At 43.6% G+C, this 16,387-nt stretch overlaps 1 protein-coding gene and 1 pseudogene across 2 annotated transcripts; both read right to left on the bottom strand.

Moving 5' to 3' along the window:
* Positions 1–11,778: 11,778 nt before the first annotated feature.
* On the bottom strand, positions 11,779–12,878 carry LOC125521175 (uncharacterized). The gene is made up of 2 exons (XM_087518515.1): positions 12,129–12,878; positions 11,779–12,048 (listed from the first exon to the last, which is right to left on the bottom strand). The coding sequence occupies exons 1-2, from the start codon at positions 12,876–12,878 to the stop codon at positions 11,779–11,781; spliced, it is 1,020 nt and encodes a 339-aa protein (XP_087374641.1).
* Positions 12,879–12,907: 29 nt separating this feature from the next.
* On the bottom strand, positions 12,908–15,004 carry LOC147976058 (uncharacterized; annotated as a pseudogene). The gene is made up of 2 exons (XR_015601299.1): positions 14,932–15,004; positions 12,908–14,842 (listed from the first exon to the last, which is right to left on the bottom strand). The product of XR_015601299.1 is annotated as an uncharacterized LOC147976058 (transcript).
* Between the last annotated feature and the right edge of the window lie 1,383 nt (positions 15,005–16,387).

Below are 16,387 nucleotides of genomic sequence, written 5' to 3' on the forward strand. Positions count from 1 at the left end.
GGGTGTTTCCACTAATAAAGATCAAACTATCGTCTGCGAAAAGCAAGTGTGTCACCTAAGGCGATCTGTAGCTTACTCTAATACCTCTATCAATATATCCATGATTATAGTACTTCAACAGAGAGGAGAAACCCTCCGCGCACAGCAGGAAAAGAAAGGGTGAGGCTGGGTCACCTTGTCTCAGCCCACGCGAGGGTGAAAAGAATGGCAATAGCTCACCATTAACTCGGACTGAGAAGCACCAAAGACACACACTTCATGTTGAGCCTGGCAAAATCAATGTTGAAGCCCAACTTAGTGAGAATTGCCTCAAGAAAATGCCACTCGACACGGTCGTAGGCTTTCATCATATCGAGTTTGATAGCACAAGCATAGTTTTTCCCTTCTTCCGCCTTCGCATAGTGTGCACACTTTCGTATGCCACCAAGACATTGTCCGTTATGAGCCGTCCAGGGACAAACGCGCTCTGCTCTTCACTGATAATCCCCTCCGTGAATACCCTCAATCGGTTTGTCACACATTTTGAAGCAATCTTATATAGAACCGAACAAAGAGAGATAGGCATGTACTATGATATAGACTGAGGATGCCGTAGCTTGGGGATCAAAGTGATCGAAGTGTCATTCAAACCCACAAGTAGTTCCCCTCTGTTTAAGAAATCCAAAACTGCCTCGGTTACAGCCTCACCAAGCAAGCTCCAGTGACGCTGATAGAACCCCGCGGTAAAACCGACTACCCCGGTGCTTTGGAGGGAGCCATTTGAAACAAAGTTGTCCTGACTTCCCCTGTTGTATAGGGTTTCGTTAACTCTACATTCATGTCCTCCGTAACCTTGGCTGGAACATGGTCGAGCAGTTCTGTAGAGTCCCTAAAACCTTGAGACTCATACAAGTTATGATAGAACGACTGAACCTCAGTCTTGTCTTCCTCTTCATTTGCACAAAACGAGCCATCCGATCTACATAAACCCTGAATTCTGTTGATACGTTTCCTTTGTGCCTCCTGAGCTTGAAAATACGAAGTATTACGGTCACCTTCTCTCAGCCAGGGAACACGGGATCGCTGCCGTAACCAGATCTCTTCCTGATGCAGGGCCTCGCGCAGCTGTCTTACCACTGTTTTCTCCTCCTCTGTAGGCCCTCGGCCCACCGAACGAATTGTAGGTTATCGAGTCTCTTCTGTAGCTGTCTGAGACGGCGGGTTAAGCAGCCAAACTCGCGGGTCCCCCAAGGTTCAAGTGTTTCCTTCGGATGATGCAGTGAATCCGCAATACCTTGAAGGCCCGGTCCTCTATTTGCCTACTGCCACGCATTGGTGACAATACGATCATAGTCCACATGCGATGACCAAACATTTTCATATCTGAACTGTCTCTTTGCACGTGACATGTTCATGATCTTATCCCTTATCTCCGCTACAACATAGCAATGATCAGATTCGACAGAAGGAACATGCTTGATTCTGATATATTGAAAATGTTGCCGGAATTCCTCATTGGCAAAGACCCTTTCTAGCCTTGCCTTAACATTCGCGTCACTCGCTTGACGATTGTCCCAGGTGTACGCAGTGCCTGACCACCCCAAATCTTGGAGAGCCACTTCGTCGGTGACTTCTCTGAATGCTCTCATCTGTCTCTCCGTCCTAGCAGCCCGACTAAAATGTTCATCAGAGAAGAGAGTTTCATTAAAATCACCCAAACATATCCATGCAGCATGCGGTATGTTATACAAAGTGCGTAGGAAACGCCAACTGTGATGCCTATCTTCAGCTCGGGGCGCCCCATAGAAACCAGTAAACCTCCATTGAAAGGAGTCTTGCTCTTTAAATTTAACAGAAACATCAATGTGACTAGCACTATAATTTTTGAGATCCACAAGAACATCATGCGACCAAAACAACCCAATGCCACCACTTAGACCAACACTATCCACTGCAAAGCACCCGCCGAAGCCTAGATGTCTCTACAAGTCCTCAACTCTCTTCCCTTCGATTTTTGTTTCCATGACGAAGAGAAGAGTGGGTCCTTCTAGCTTCACAATATCGAACCGCCTCGGGGTTCCCAAGCCCCCGGCAGTTCCAAGAGAGGCAACTCATTGGGATGGGCTGGACCGATCAATGGTCTCTGCCGAGTTGTCAGGCGTGGGCCTCTTCTTCTTTGGTTCGCAAACTAGGTCCTCATCATCTTCTCCCCCTGCAGTGCTCGTGCTCGGATCCTCCCCCTATAGTGCTCGTGCTCGGATCAAGTTCTCCAGGGTTTTGTGCCACCGTCAGAAGCAACTGCTTTGGTTTGTAGACTGTTGTAGGTCCCTCCTTCCTCTTGTAGCGGATGTTCTCTTTGTTCTTAAGGGGAGAGACCACCTCTTCCCCCCCATCTTGCTTCGATTTTGTTCTAGAATTCCTTGTCTCTTGCTTGCTTCCATGATCAGACTTCTGTCCCCTAGAGGAGTTGTCGCTACTGGCTGGATATCTGGTCTCATCAGGAGCTCGCAATGACAGCCCAAACGGCAGCTCTCCCTTGTCATCTCGTGAGCCAGGGTTAGAGCAGTAAAGATCCGAGTGGCCCAGCCTTCCACAAGAGAAATAGAAGTATGGAATCTGCTCATATTGTATGTCATAGGGATCCACCTTCTTCCTCCTTGCCGAATCTATGAGCACCCATCTCCTGAGCGGTTTATTGACATCCACCGAAACCCTTGCTCCGAGATAGCCTCAAGATCGAACTTAGCAATCTGCACCTCCTTATCAATCATCCATGCTATTGGGAGACTCCATGCATCATCTCTCAGGTTGTATGGTAAATTCAAAACCCTAGCCCAAACTTGTAGTCGATCAAACATGACCTCATCAGGGCGCATGCACTCTTCGAACTCAGCCAGGATGACCGCGTTCTTGTTGATGTGCCAGGGCGATCCCGCCCAAACTCTATCATGATCACGCTGGGCCTCAAATTCAGCAACAAAAGTGTTCGCCCCAGTTGATCGGAATTGCAGTCCTCTAGGGTTTCCCCAAGCCGGTCGCAAAGCGTTGCCAATGGTATGAATATGATACAGGTTTCGGTAGAGAACCTTCCCTGCCAGCAACCACTTCGCCAGAGCATCGTCCTGCCGGTCATCTATCACGAGAGGAGTCGCCTCCTCTTCGGATATATCCAGCTTCCCCAGAGCTTCCTATAGTTTCTCCCTCGCCGATCTAGGGTTGGTCGAACTATTGGGGAACGTAGTAATTTCATAATTTTCCCACTCACACGCAGGAACATGGTGATGCATAGCAACGAGAGGGAAGAGTGTTGTCTATGTACCCTCGTAGACCATTCGCGGAAGCGTTATATCAACGCGGTTGATGTAGTCATACGTCTTCACGACCCGACCGATCCAAGTACCGAAAGCACGGCACCTCCAAGTTCTGCACATGTTCGGCTCGGTGACGTCATCTCCTTCTCGATCCAGCAAGAGGAACGGAGTAGTAGATGAGTTCTGGCAGCACGACGGCGTGGTGACGGTGTTGGTGAAGAACAATCTTCGCAGGGCTTCGCCTAAGCACTACGAAAACTATGACGGAGGATAAACTAGAGGGGATGGGGTTGCCGGCACACGGCTTGGTGTTTCCTGATGTGTCTTGGGTGCTAGCCCTACCCCTCTATTTATATGTTGAGCCTTGGGGTCGAAACTTGGAGTAAAAGCCTCCACAAAGTCAGTTTCACCCGAAAGGCAAGAGTCCTCGGACTCCAGGGCCAGACGCCAGGGTTTCCGGCGTCTGGACCCAAACGCCAGGCACCCTGGCGTCTGGCCCCTGGACTTCGCAAAACTTCCTTTTGCGCTTTCCAAAAACCTTGTGGGCTTTCCCCTTTGGCCCAAATAAAGTGGTCTCGTACCCAAACATTTCGGGAAACATTCAGAACCCCTTCCGGTGAATTCCGGAACCCTTCCGGTGACTAAACACTATTATCCCATATATCAAACTTTATCTCCAGACCATTCCAGAGTTCCTTGTCATGTTCGTGATCTCATCCCGGACTCCGAACAACATTCGGTTACCAACATACATAACTCATATAGTACTATATCGTCAACGAACGTTAAGCGTGCGGACCCTACGGGTTCGAGAACTATGTAGACATGACCGAGACACCTCTCTGGTCAATAACCAATAGCGGGACCTAGATTCTCATATTGGCTCCTAGATATTCTACGAAGATCTTTACCAGTCAGACCGCATAACAACATATGTTGTTCCCTTTGTCATCGGTATGTTACTTGCCCGAGATTCGATCCTCGGTATCTCAATACCTAGTTCAATCTCGTTACCGGCAAGTCTCTTTACTCGTTCCGTAATACATCATCCCGCAACTAACTCATTAGTTGTAATGCTTGCAAGGCTTATAGTGATGTGCATTACCGAGTGGGCCCAGAGATACCTCTTCGACAATCGGAGTGACAAATCCTAGTCTCGAAATACGCCAACCCAACAAGTACCTTCTGAGACACCTATAGAGCACCTTTATAATCACCCAATTACATTGTGATGTTTGGTAGCACACAAAGTGTTCCTCCGGTAAACGGGAGTTGCATAATCTCATAGTTATAGGAACATGTATAAGTCATGAAGAAAGCAATAGCAACAAACTAAACGATCAAGTGCTAAACTCACGGAATGGGTCAAGTCAATCACATCATTCTCCTAATGATGTGATCCCGTTAATGAAATGACAACTCTTTATCTATGGCTAGGAAACATAACCATCTTTTATCAACGAGCTAGTCAAGTAGAGGCAATACTAGTGACACTTTGTTTGTCTATGTATTCACACATGTATCATGTTTCCGGTTAATACAATTCTAGCATGAATAATAAACATTTATCATGTATAAGGAAATAAATAATAACTTTATTATTGCCTCTAGGGCATATTTCCTTCAGTCTCCCACTTGCACTAGAGTCAATAATCTAGTTCACATCTCCATGTGATTTAACACCAATAGTTCACATCACCATGTGATTAAAACCCATAGTTCACATCGTCATGTGACCAACACCCAAAGGGTTTACTAGAGTCAACAATCTAGTTCACGTCGCTATGTGATTAACACCCAAAGAGTAATAAGGTGTGATCATGTTTTGCTTGTGAGAGAATTTTAGTCTACGGGTCTGGCACATTCAGATCTATATGTATTTTGCAAATTTCTATGTCAACAATGCTCTGCACGAAGCTACTCTAGCTAATTGCTCCCACTTTCAAAATGTATCCAGATTGAGACTTAGAGTCATCTGGATTAGTGTCAAAAATTTCATCGACGTAACCCTTTACGACGAACCTTTTTGTCACTTCAGTAATCGAGAAACATATCCTTATTTCACTAAGGATAATTTTGACCGCTGTCCAGTGATCTACTCCTAGATCACTATTGTACTCCCTTGCCAAAAACAATGTAGGGTATATAGTAGATCTGGTACACAGTATGGCATATTTTACAGAACCTATGGCCAAGGCATAGGGAATGACTTTCATTCTCTTTCTCTCTTCTGCCACGGTCGGGCTTTGAGTGTTACTCAGTTTCACACCTTGTAACACAGGCAAGAACTCTTCCTTTGACTGTTCCATTTTGAACTACTTCAAAATCTTGTCAAGGTATGTACTCATTGAAAAACTTATCAAGTGTCTTGATCTATATCTATAGATCTTGATGCTCAATATGTAAGCAGCTTCACTGAGGTCTTTCTTTAAAAAACTCCTTTCAAACACTCCTTTATGCTTTGCAGAATAATTCTACATTATCTCCGATCAACAATATGTCATTCACATATACTTATCAGAAATGTTGTAGTGCTCCCACTCACTTTCTTGTAAATACAGGCTTCACCGCAATTCTATATAAACTATATGCTTTGATCAACTTATCAAAGTGTATATTCCAACTCCGAGATGCTTGCACCACTCCATAGATGGATCGCTGGAGCTTGCATATTTTGTTAGCACCTTTAGGATTGACAAAACCTTCTGGTTGCATCATATACAACTATTCTTTAATAAATCCATTAAGGAATGCAGTTTTGTTTATCCATTTGCCAGATTTCATAAAATGCGGTAATTGCTAACATGATTCGGACAGACTTAAGCATAGATACGAGTGAGAAACTCTCATCGTAGTCAACACCTTGAACTTGTCGAAAACCTTTTGCGACAATTCTAGCTTTGTAGATAGTAACACTACTATCAGCGTCCGTCTTCCTCTTGAAGATCCATTTAATCTCAATGGCTCGCCGATCATTGGGCAAGTCAATCAAAGTCCATACTTTGTTCTCATACATGGATCTCATCTTAGATTTCATGGCCTCAAGCCATTTCGCGGAATCTGGGCTCATCATCGCTTCCTCATAGTTCGTAGGTTCGTCATGGTCAAGTAACATGACCTCCAGAACAGGATTACCGTACCACTCTGGTGCGGATCTCACTCTTGTTTACCTACGAGGTTCAGTATTAAATTGATCTGAAGTTACATCATCATCGTCATTAGCTTCCTCACTAATTGGTGTAGTAGTCACAAGAACAATTTTCTGTGATGAACTACTTTCCAATAAGGGAGCAGGTATAGTTACCTCATCAAGTTCTACTTTCCTCCCACTCACTTCTTTCGAGAGGAACTCCTTCTCCAGGAAGGATCCATTCTCAGCAATGAATGCCTTGCCTTTGGATCTGTGATAGAAGGTGTACCCAACAGTCTCCTTTGGGTATCCTATGAAGACACATTTCTCTGATTTGGGTTCGAGCTTATCAGGTTGAAGCTTTTTCACATAAGCATCGCAGCCCCAAACTTTAAGAAACGACAACTTTGGTTTCTTGCCAAACCATAGTTCATAAGGCGTCGTCTCAACGGATTTCGATGGTGCCCTATTTAACGTGAATGCAGCAGTCTCTAAAGCATAACCCCAAAATAATAGCGGTAAATTAGTAAGAGACATCATAGATCGCACCATATCTAGTAAAGTACGATTACGACGTTCGGACACACCATTACGTTGTGGTGTTCCGGGTGGCGTGAGTTGCGAAACTATTCCGCATTGTTTCAAATGTAGACCAAACTCGTAACTCAAATATTCTCCTCCATGATATGATCGTAGAAACTTTATTTTCTTGTTACGATGATTTTCAACTTCACTCTGAAATTCTTTGAACTTTTCAAATGTTTCAGACTTATGTTTCATTAAGTAGATATACCCATATCTGCTCAAATCATCTGTGAAGGTGAGAAAATAATGATATCCGCCATGAGCTTCAATATTCATTGGACCACATACATCTGTATGTATGATTTCCAACAAATCTGTTGCTCTCTCCATAGTTCCGGAGAACGGCGGTTTTGTCATATTGCCCATGAGGCACGGTTCGCAAGTACCAAGTGATTCATAATCAAGTGGTTCCAAAAGTCCATCAGTATGGAGTTTCTTCATGCGCTTTACACCGATATGACCTAAACGGCAGTGCCACAAATAAGTTGCACTATCATTATCAACTTTGCATCTTTTGGCTTCAACATTATGGATATGTGTATCACTATTATCGAGATCCAACGAACCATTTTCATTGGGTGTATGACCATAGAAGGTTTTATTCATGAAAACAGAACAACAATTATTCTCTAACTTAAATGAATAATTGTTTTGCAATAAACATGATCAAATCATATTCATGCTCAACGCAAACACCAAATAACATTTATTTAGGTTTAACACTAATCCCGAAAGTATAGGGAGTGTGTGATGATGATCATATCAATCTTGGAACTACTTCCAACACACATCGTCACTTCACCCTTAACTAGTCTCTGTTCATTCTGCAACTCCCGTTTCGAGTTACTACTCTTAGCAACTGAACCAGTATCAAATACCGTGGGGTTTCTATAAACACTAGTAAAGTACACATCAATAACATGTATATCAAATATAGCATTGTTCACTTTGCCATCCTTCTTATCCGCCAAATACTTGGGGCAGTTCCGCTTCCAGTGACCAGTCCCTTTGCAGTAGAAGCACTTAGTCTCAGGCTTAGGTCCAGACTTGGGCTTATTCACTTGAGCAGTGATACGTCTCCAACGTATCTATAATTTTTGATTTCTCCATGCTACTTTATCTACTGTTTTGGACTATATTGGGCTTTATTTTCCACTTTTATATTACTTTTGGGACTAACCTATTAACCGGAGGCCCAGCCCAGGATTGTTGTTTTTTGCCTATTTCAGTATTTCGAGGAAATAGAATATCAAACGGAGTCCAAACGGAATGAAACCTTCGGGAACGTGATCTTCTCAGCGAACGTGATCCAGGAGACTTGGACCCTACTCCAAGAAGTTTCCGGGGAGGTCACGAGGGTGGAGGGCGTGCCCCCTGGGCGCGCCCCCTTGCCTCGTGGGCCCCTCGGAGCTCCACCGACGTGCTCCTTCCTCCTATATATACCTACGTACCCCCATTAGACCAGACACGGAGCCAAAAACCTAATTCCACCGCCGCAACTTCCTGTATCCACGAGATCCCATCTTGGGGCCTGTTCCGGAGCTCCGCCGGAGAGGGCATCCATCACGGAGGGCTTCTACATCAACACCATAGCCCTTCCGATGAAGTGTGAGTAGTTTACTTCAGACCTTCAGGTCCATAGCTAGTAGCTAGATGGCTTCTTCTCTCTTTTTGGATCTCAATACAATGTTCTCCCCCTCTTTCGTGGAGATCTATTCGATGTAATCTTCTTTTTGCGGTGTGTTTGTTGAGACTGATGAATTGTGGGTTTATGATCCAACTTATCTATGAATAATATTTGAATATTCTCTGAATTCTTTTATGTATGATTGAGTTATCTTTGCAAGTCTCTTCAAATTATCCGTTTGGTTTGGCCAACTAGATTGGTAGTTCTTGCAATGGGAGAAGTGCTTAGCTTTGGGTTCAATCTTGCGGTGTCCTTACTCAGTGACATAAAGAGTTGCAAGGCACGTATTGTATTGTTGCCATCAAGGATAACAAGATGGGGTATTTATCATATTGCATGAATTTATTCCTCTACATCATGTCATCTTGCTTAAGGCGTTACTCTGTTTTTAACTTAATACTCTAGATGCATGCTGGATAGCGGTCGATGAGTGGAGTAATAGTAGTAGATGCAGGAAGGAGTCGGTCTACTTGTCACGGACGTGATGCCTATATACATGATCATACCTAGATAACCTCATAACTATGCTCAATTCTATTAATTGCTCAACAGTAATTTGTTCACCCACCGTAGAATATCTATGCTCTTGAGAGAAGCCACTAGTGAAACCTATGGCCCCCGGGTCTATTCTCATCATATCAATCTCCATTACTTTATTTTACTTGTTTTGATTTTACTTTTCACTTTGCATCTTTATACCAAAAATACCAAAAATATTATCTCTATCAGATCTCACTCTCGTAAGTGACCATGAAGAGATTGACAACCCCTAAGCGTTGGTTGCGAGTTGTTACCGTTTTGTGCAGGTATGAGGGACTTGCGCATGACCTCCTACTGGATTGATACCTTGGTTCTCAAAAACTGAGGGAAAAACTTACGCTAATGTGCTGCATCACCCCCTCCTCTTCGGGGAAAACCAATGCTAGCTCGAGACGTAGCAAGCAGCAACTTGCTTGTCGTTCTTCTTGAAGTTCCCTTTCTTTCCTTTTTCCCTTTTCTTGAAACTAGTGGTCTTGTTAATCATCAACACTTGATGCTCTTTCTTGATTTCTACCTTCATCGATTTCATCATCATGAAAAGCTTGGGAATCGTTTTCGTCATCCCTTGCATACTATAGTTCATCACGAAGTTCTACTAACTTGGTGATGGTGACTAGAGAATTCTGTCAATCACTATTTTATCTGGAAGATTAACTCCCACTTGATTCAAGAGATTGTAGTACCCAGACAATCTGAGCACATGCTCACTGCTTGAGCTATTCTCCTCCATCTTTTAGCTATAGAACTTGTTGGAGACTTCATATCTCTCAACTCGGGTATTTGCTTGAAATATTAACTTCAACTCCTGGAACATCTCATATGATCCATGTCGTTCAAAACGTCTTTGAAGTCTCGATTCTAAGCTGTTAAGTATGGTGCACTAAACTATCAAGTAGTCATCATATTGAGCATGCCAAACGTTCATAACATCTGCATCTGCTCCTGCAATAGGTCTGTCACCCAGCGGTGCATCAAGGACATAATTCTTCTGTGCAGCAATGAGGATAATCCTCAGATCATGGATCCAATCCGCATCATTGCTACTAACATCTTTCAACTTAGTTTTCTCTAGGAACATATCAAAAAATAAAGGGATAAGTATATTTTTCGTCCTCGAACTCTGGCGATAGTATAGGAATGGTCCCTCAACTCCGAAACCGGTAAAACTCAGTCCCTCAACTATTTAAACCGGATAATTTCCGTCCCTCGCGGCACCTTAAGTGGTTTTGGTATGACCTGGACCCGGTTTTGACTAAAATTGTACACGTGGCTGGTTTTGACTGCCATGTCACTTAAGTGTCCCTGAATCTCTCTCTCTCCCGTGCATTCTCTCGATCCCATCTCGCAGACGAACCCTAAACCTAGCAGCAGCGGCGGCGGCGGAGAATCCCTCATGGGCTGCGGCGGCGGCGGTTGCGGCGGCTGGCGGTGAGGCGAAACTAAGACGGCGCGGCAGCGTGGCCTGTGAGGCGCGGCGATTGCTCCTGTGAGGTGCGACGCTGGCTGGCTGGCTAGGCACGGGAGCGACGGCAGCGTGATTTAGGCAGCGACGGTGATTCAGGCTGGGGTCGCCCGTTGAATCCCTTGGCTGGGCAAGCAGATGGCAACCTCGCTCACTTCAAGTCGCTCCCGTGGGTCTTGTTCTTCACCATCGATCCCTCTCGGCCGCTCCTCCCCCATTCCCTACTGTGAGGGGCCATTGGATTATCAGTCGGTGATTAAGTGCGACTGTGGCAACAAGGCAGCAAGATGGATATCATGGAGCAATGCTAATCCTGGAAGGAGGTATGTGAAATGCATGAGAGATCGGGTGAGTAAAATTCTGTACAAATTTTCACATGATTTGTTGCTTATTATGTACATTGTGAAGGGGATTAATTCAGGTTTTCTGTTGGCAGTTTCCCAACAGATGCAACTTGTTTGAATTTGTCGATGATCCAACTCCTCCTCACCTCGCCCAACTGATTATCGATCTCCGAGATGCTGTTTTGTCACTGAAGAAGGAGAAGCAAGTGGTATGTACTGAAAGAGATGACCTTGAGATGGCAAGGATTGCTGATTATGCTGAAATGGAGCCCCTAAGGCATGCATTGCGTAAGAAGGACCAGATGTTGATGGAGAAGGATGAGCTGCTGTTGCACAAGACAACTGAATTACATGTGCAAAAGAAGAGGAATGTGATGTTGTTTGTTGTACTGATGTGTTTTATTAGTGTTGTTCTGTATCGTGTCATGTAGCAATTGTAGACAAGTAGACGAGAACTGAATGTGCCATGTAAATTGTCCTATGTTATTTATGAAAATTTGGGTTTGCTCAGAACATTTTAGTCACATGTTTGTCCAGTTTGGACAGAGTACAGAACAGATTTCAAGACAAACATAATCTGACATAACCACAAACATAGTACTGATTAGTCTTACAAGCAAACCACAAGGGAATTTCTTAGTCTGACAAAGCAAATGAGAGATAGTACTGATTACTCTTGCAAGCAACCACAAACATGAATTCTGACATAACCACAAGGGAACATCAGTACAAGTACAGTACTAGTCCAGTAGTTTTGCTGGGACTTTCTTTGCTCTTTTATTTCCTCCAACTTGAGCACTTGCAGCACCAGATGTAACATTGACTGTAAATGATGAACTAGACTGCACGTTCACTGTCACATTTTTTACAGCAATATTGGAGGAAGCCTTCATCTTGTGCTTAGGCAGTCCTAGGGATTTATTTGCCCTCTTTTGCATAGGACCAAAGTTCTCATCAGTTGTAGATGCTCTTTTTCGGCTGGTGCTTTGTTGGGATGTTTTCACATTTGCCTGACAAGGGAAGAAAGATTTAACATCAGCAAAAAAATCATTTACAAGATTTAACATCAGCATGGTTATGTGTATTGTACCTGGGAACTAGACATCTTGGAGGCTTTTGCATTGCTTCTGGACTTGGTAAATGATCTAGCGGCATTTCCTGAAGCTGCATTTTGTCCAACAGTAGCTGCTCCATTTGAACTTGAAGCGGCATTTCCTGGACATGTAGTTTTATTGTGACCAGTGCACTTGCATTTCCTGCATCTAATCAAAGTTCCAACCCTCGAAACTTTGGTAGCTTTTGGTTTTTCAGTACCCTCTCTTTTTCTCTCTTTCCGAGGCCTTCCTGGCATCTTAACATATCCAGGGGCTAGTGGTTTAGGCTTGTCTGATTCTGGCCAACCTTGGGGTCCTTCAACTGGTTGCAGGTAATATGCATAGGTTTTCTTGAATGCTTCCACTGAGTAACAACTAGCCACATAACCATGTAACTGGTTGGTGTGTTGATGGATTGCAGAGACGGCATGAGCACAAACTATACCAGATAACTGCCAATATCTACAGCTATAGGTCATTTGATTGAGATCAACTGTAAACCTTTGAGATCCATGTTGCACCTCAAAACAGTTATTTCCATTGCTAACTGCATGACATATACCAGATACATCGATGGCCTTGCTTAATTTCTTGTTTATATTAGGACATATAAGATCATCCCATTTCTCACACTTGTCTCTGTTCTCTTGTATTTTAACCATCACCATTCTCCTGATTGTCTCTAGCATGAAAAGAATTGGGAGAAACCTAGCTTCTACTATCCACTTGTTAAAACTTTCGCACATATTATTGTCGACAGAGTCACAATTGCTACCTAGTTTGAACCATGCCTACACCAATGCTTTGGATCAGTTTTCAACATTGCTCTAGATCCAAGGACTGTAAGTTGAGCAAGCTTGGCTCTGCAATAGTTGAAAAAGCTTACACTTGCAGCCTTTGCACAAGCCCAGAATGGCTTCTGCCATTCCTTGTTCTTGAACTTCATCCTCCAGTTGGCATAAATATGCCTGGCACAATTCCTATGTTTAGCCCTCGGTGCCCAGTTTGAAACTGCGGTGATGATACCCTTCTGTTGTCTGATATAATCACCCAACCTTCACCATCTAGCACATTCACATCTCTGAAAAGTAATGAACAAAACCAGTCCCAACTATCATTGTTCTCTTTTTCAACAACTGCCCAAGCCAAAGGGTACATCTGGTTGTTGGCATCCCTCCCTACTACACATAAAAGCTCTCCATTGGTTGCTCCCTTGAAAAAGCAGCCATCAAGTCCAATAACCTTCCTACAGCCAGCCATGAACCCTTTTTTGCATGCCTCTAAGCAGATATATATCCTTTGGAAGATAGGCTTCACTTGATTTGGTTCCAATTTAACCTCTACTGTGCTACCTGGGTTACTCCTTAATAGCTCCAACTGATAGTCAAATATTCTGCTATATTGACCTTTCCTTGCATCCAGCCACTTTTTCATCAAAATCTTCTTAGCTCTCTTCACCTGAGCAATAGTCACATTGGCAAACATATCTTCTTGAATGTGTTGTTTCAAGCTTGAAATCTTCCACATTGGATTAGATCTAATTAGCTTGTCATACTTGGCAGCAATTCTTGTTGAGTTAACTACCTTATTGTCCTTCCTTTTTGGGCATAAATGAACATCATGAAAAGAGCTGATCTGCCAACTACATGATCTAGTGGTTTTACTCAAAAGACATACCCAAGGACATGTTGGCCAATCACACTTTGCCCTAACTCTTGCCTTGTCATTTTTGGGAAATCTGGTAAGCTTCTTGTGATGCAGACCATATCTGATAATTGCTTGCCTAAATTCTTCCTTGCCATCAAACTTCATACCAAGAGTAAACTCTGGTACATCCCCTTTGTCCTTGAACCTTCTATATCTAGACTTGAATGTCTTGACTTCACCATCACTGCCAATCTCATCGAATGAATCATACAAATCAAAGCTATCTTCATATGCAGTACCATTTCCATCATTTTCCTCCCCCACCTTATTTGATGACCCTATTGCAGGCCCACCATCCAGCATAGCATCATCAAGGTGCTCTAGTTGTCCAGCCTTCATCTTTGCCTTATACTCCTTATATTTCTCGTTGATCTCGACAGCCTCTTCATCTTCATCGGAAATGATGTCATCATCAGGGCAGTAATCACTCTCGCTGCTATCCTCGTCTTCATCTTCTTCTGAATTTTCATGCGCAACATCCGAATTTTCATTTGTAGCATCTGAATTTTCCTCTTCAGGCTCTTTTGAGTTACTGATTGCAACACAATCATTGTCTGCAGGTGGACAAGTAGCCAATGCGACAAAATGATCTACATCTCCCTCTGATTCACTACTAGCATTCGGACCCATCAGAAGATCAACATCTCTGCCTGGATCCCTGTCGTGTTCGTCGTTTTCAGAATTTGGATATAGCTCCACATATATTTCAGCTATACTTCCAACAGCAACACAATCTCTAATATGCTTGCAATCGGTGTCTAAAGCAACCATTTTTAGACCACAAACCATCTCTTTTCCAGGATATAACCAATGAAACATCTTGTCATCCTTTATTTGGCAGTGCATACCAAAACTCTGAACCAGATCAAAAAAACAGAAGTTCTTGCGATAAACAAATGACATGGCCTCTTTTCCCCTACTATATTCAAGTGTTTTCCCATCATTCAAAAACTGGCCTTCAAAATGAAATCTGATGAATAGCACGTCTCCAGGATCCATTTGACTGGCCTAGTTTATACAAGAGACAAGCACAACGTGAGGCCTGCCCTTGCTCCTGAATGTAAGATTTCAATGAGTGCACGCACAAATTACCTCCGGCAATCGAGCTCCTTGTCGTGGGTCAAGGCCGTCGCCGCTTGAATCGTCGTTGCCGCCGCTCCCCTACCCAGCCGACCAGCAACCGCCGTGCCTCACAGGCCCCGCCGTCGCGTCACCGTAGTTCCACCTCACCACCGGCCGCCGCAGCCCATGAGCGATTCGCCGCTGCCGCTGCTAGGTTTAGGGTTCGTGTGTGAGATGGGGATCGAGAGAATGCACAAGAGAGAGAGAGATTTCGGGACACTTAAGTGACATGGCGGTCAAAACCAGCCACGTATACAGTTTTAGTCAAAACCGGGTCCAGGTCATAGCAAAACCAAAGTGCCGCGGGGGACGAAAAGTATCCGGTTTAAATAGTTGAGGGACTGAGTTTTACCGGTTTCGTAGTTGAGGGACGATTCCTATACTATCGCCAGAGTTTGAGGACGAAAAATATACTTATCCCAAAAATAAAATAGACGAGCTAAACGCGAGCTATTGATCTACAACATAGATATGCTAATACTACCAGGACTAAGTTCATGATAAATTAAAGTTCAATTAATCATATTACTTAAGAACTCCCACTTAGATAGACATCCCTCTAATCATCTAAGTGATCACGTGATCCATATCAACTAAACCATGTCCGATCATCACGTGAGATGGAGTAGTTTTAATGGTGAACATCACTAAGTTGATCATATCTACTATATGGTTCACGCTCGACCTTTCGGTCTCCGTGTTCCGAGGCCATATCTGCATATGCTAGGCTCATCAAGTTTAACCTGAGTATTCTGCATGTGCAAATCTGGCTTGCACCCATTGTAGATGGATGTAGAGCTTATCACACCCGATCATCACGTGGTGTCTAGGCACGACGAACTTTGGCAATGGTGCATACTCAGGGAGAACACTTTTATCTTGAAATTTAGTGTGAGATCATCTTATAATGCTACCGTCAATCAAAGCAAGATAAGATGCATAAAAGATAAACATCACATGCAATCAATATAAGTGATATGATATGGCCATCATCATCTTGTGCTTGTGATCTCCATCTCCGAAGCATCGTCATGATCACCATCATCACCGGCGCGACACCTTGATCTCCATCGTATCATCGTTGTCGTCTCGCCAATCTTATGCTTCTACGACTATCACTAATGCTTAGTGATAAAGTAAAGCATTACAGGGCGATTGCATTGCATACAATAAAGTGACAACCATATGGCTCCTGCCAGTTGCCGATAACTCGGTTACAAAACATGATCATCTCATACAAAAAAATTTAGCATCATGCTTTGACCATATCACATCACAACATGCCCTGCAAAAACAAGTTAGACATCCTCTACTTTGTTGTTGCAAGTTTTACGTGGCTGCTACGGGCTGAGCAAGAACCGTTCTTACCTAAGCATCAAAACCACAACGACAGTTCGTCAAGTTAGTGATGTTTTAACCTTCTCAA

Source organism: Triticum urartu, chromosome 4A (assembly GCF_056163025.1).
Source record: "Triticum urartu cultivar PI428250 chromosome 4A, HENAU_Tu73, whole genome shotgun sequence".
Lineage (NCBI taxonomy): Eukaryota > Viridiplantae > Streptophyta > Magnoliopsida > Poales > Poaceae > Triticum > Triticum urartu.

Coding starts and splice junctions, on each gene's coding strand:
- LOC125521175 (XM_087518515.1), bottom strand. CDS start 12,878: ATGTGCGAAAGTTTTAACAAGTGGATAGTAGAAGCTAGGTTTCTCCCA. Junction 12,049..12,128: donor CCAAGATGTCTAGTTCCCAG/GTACAATACACA, acceptor TTCCCTTGTCAG/GCAAATGTGAAAACATCCCA.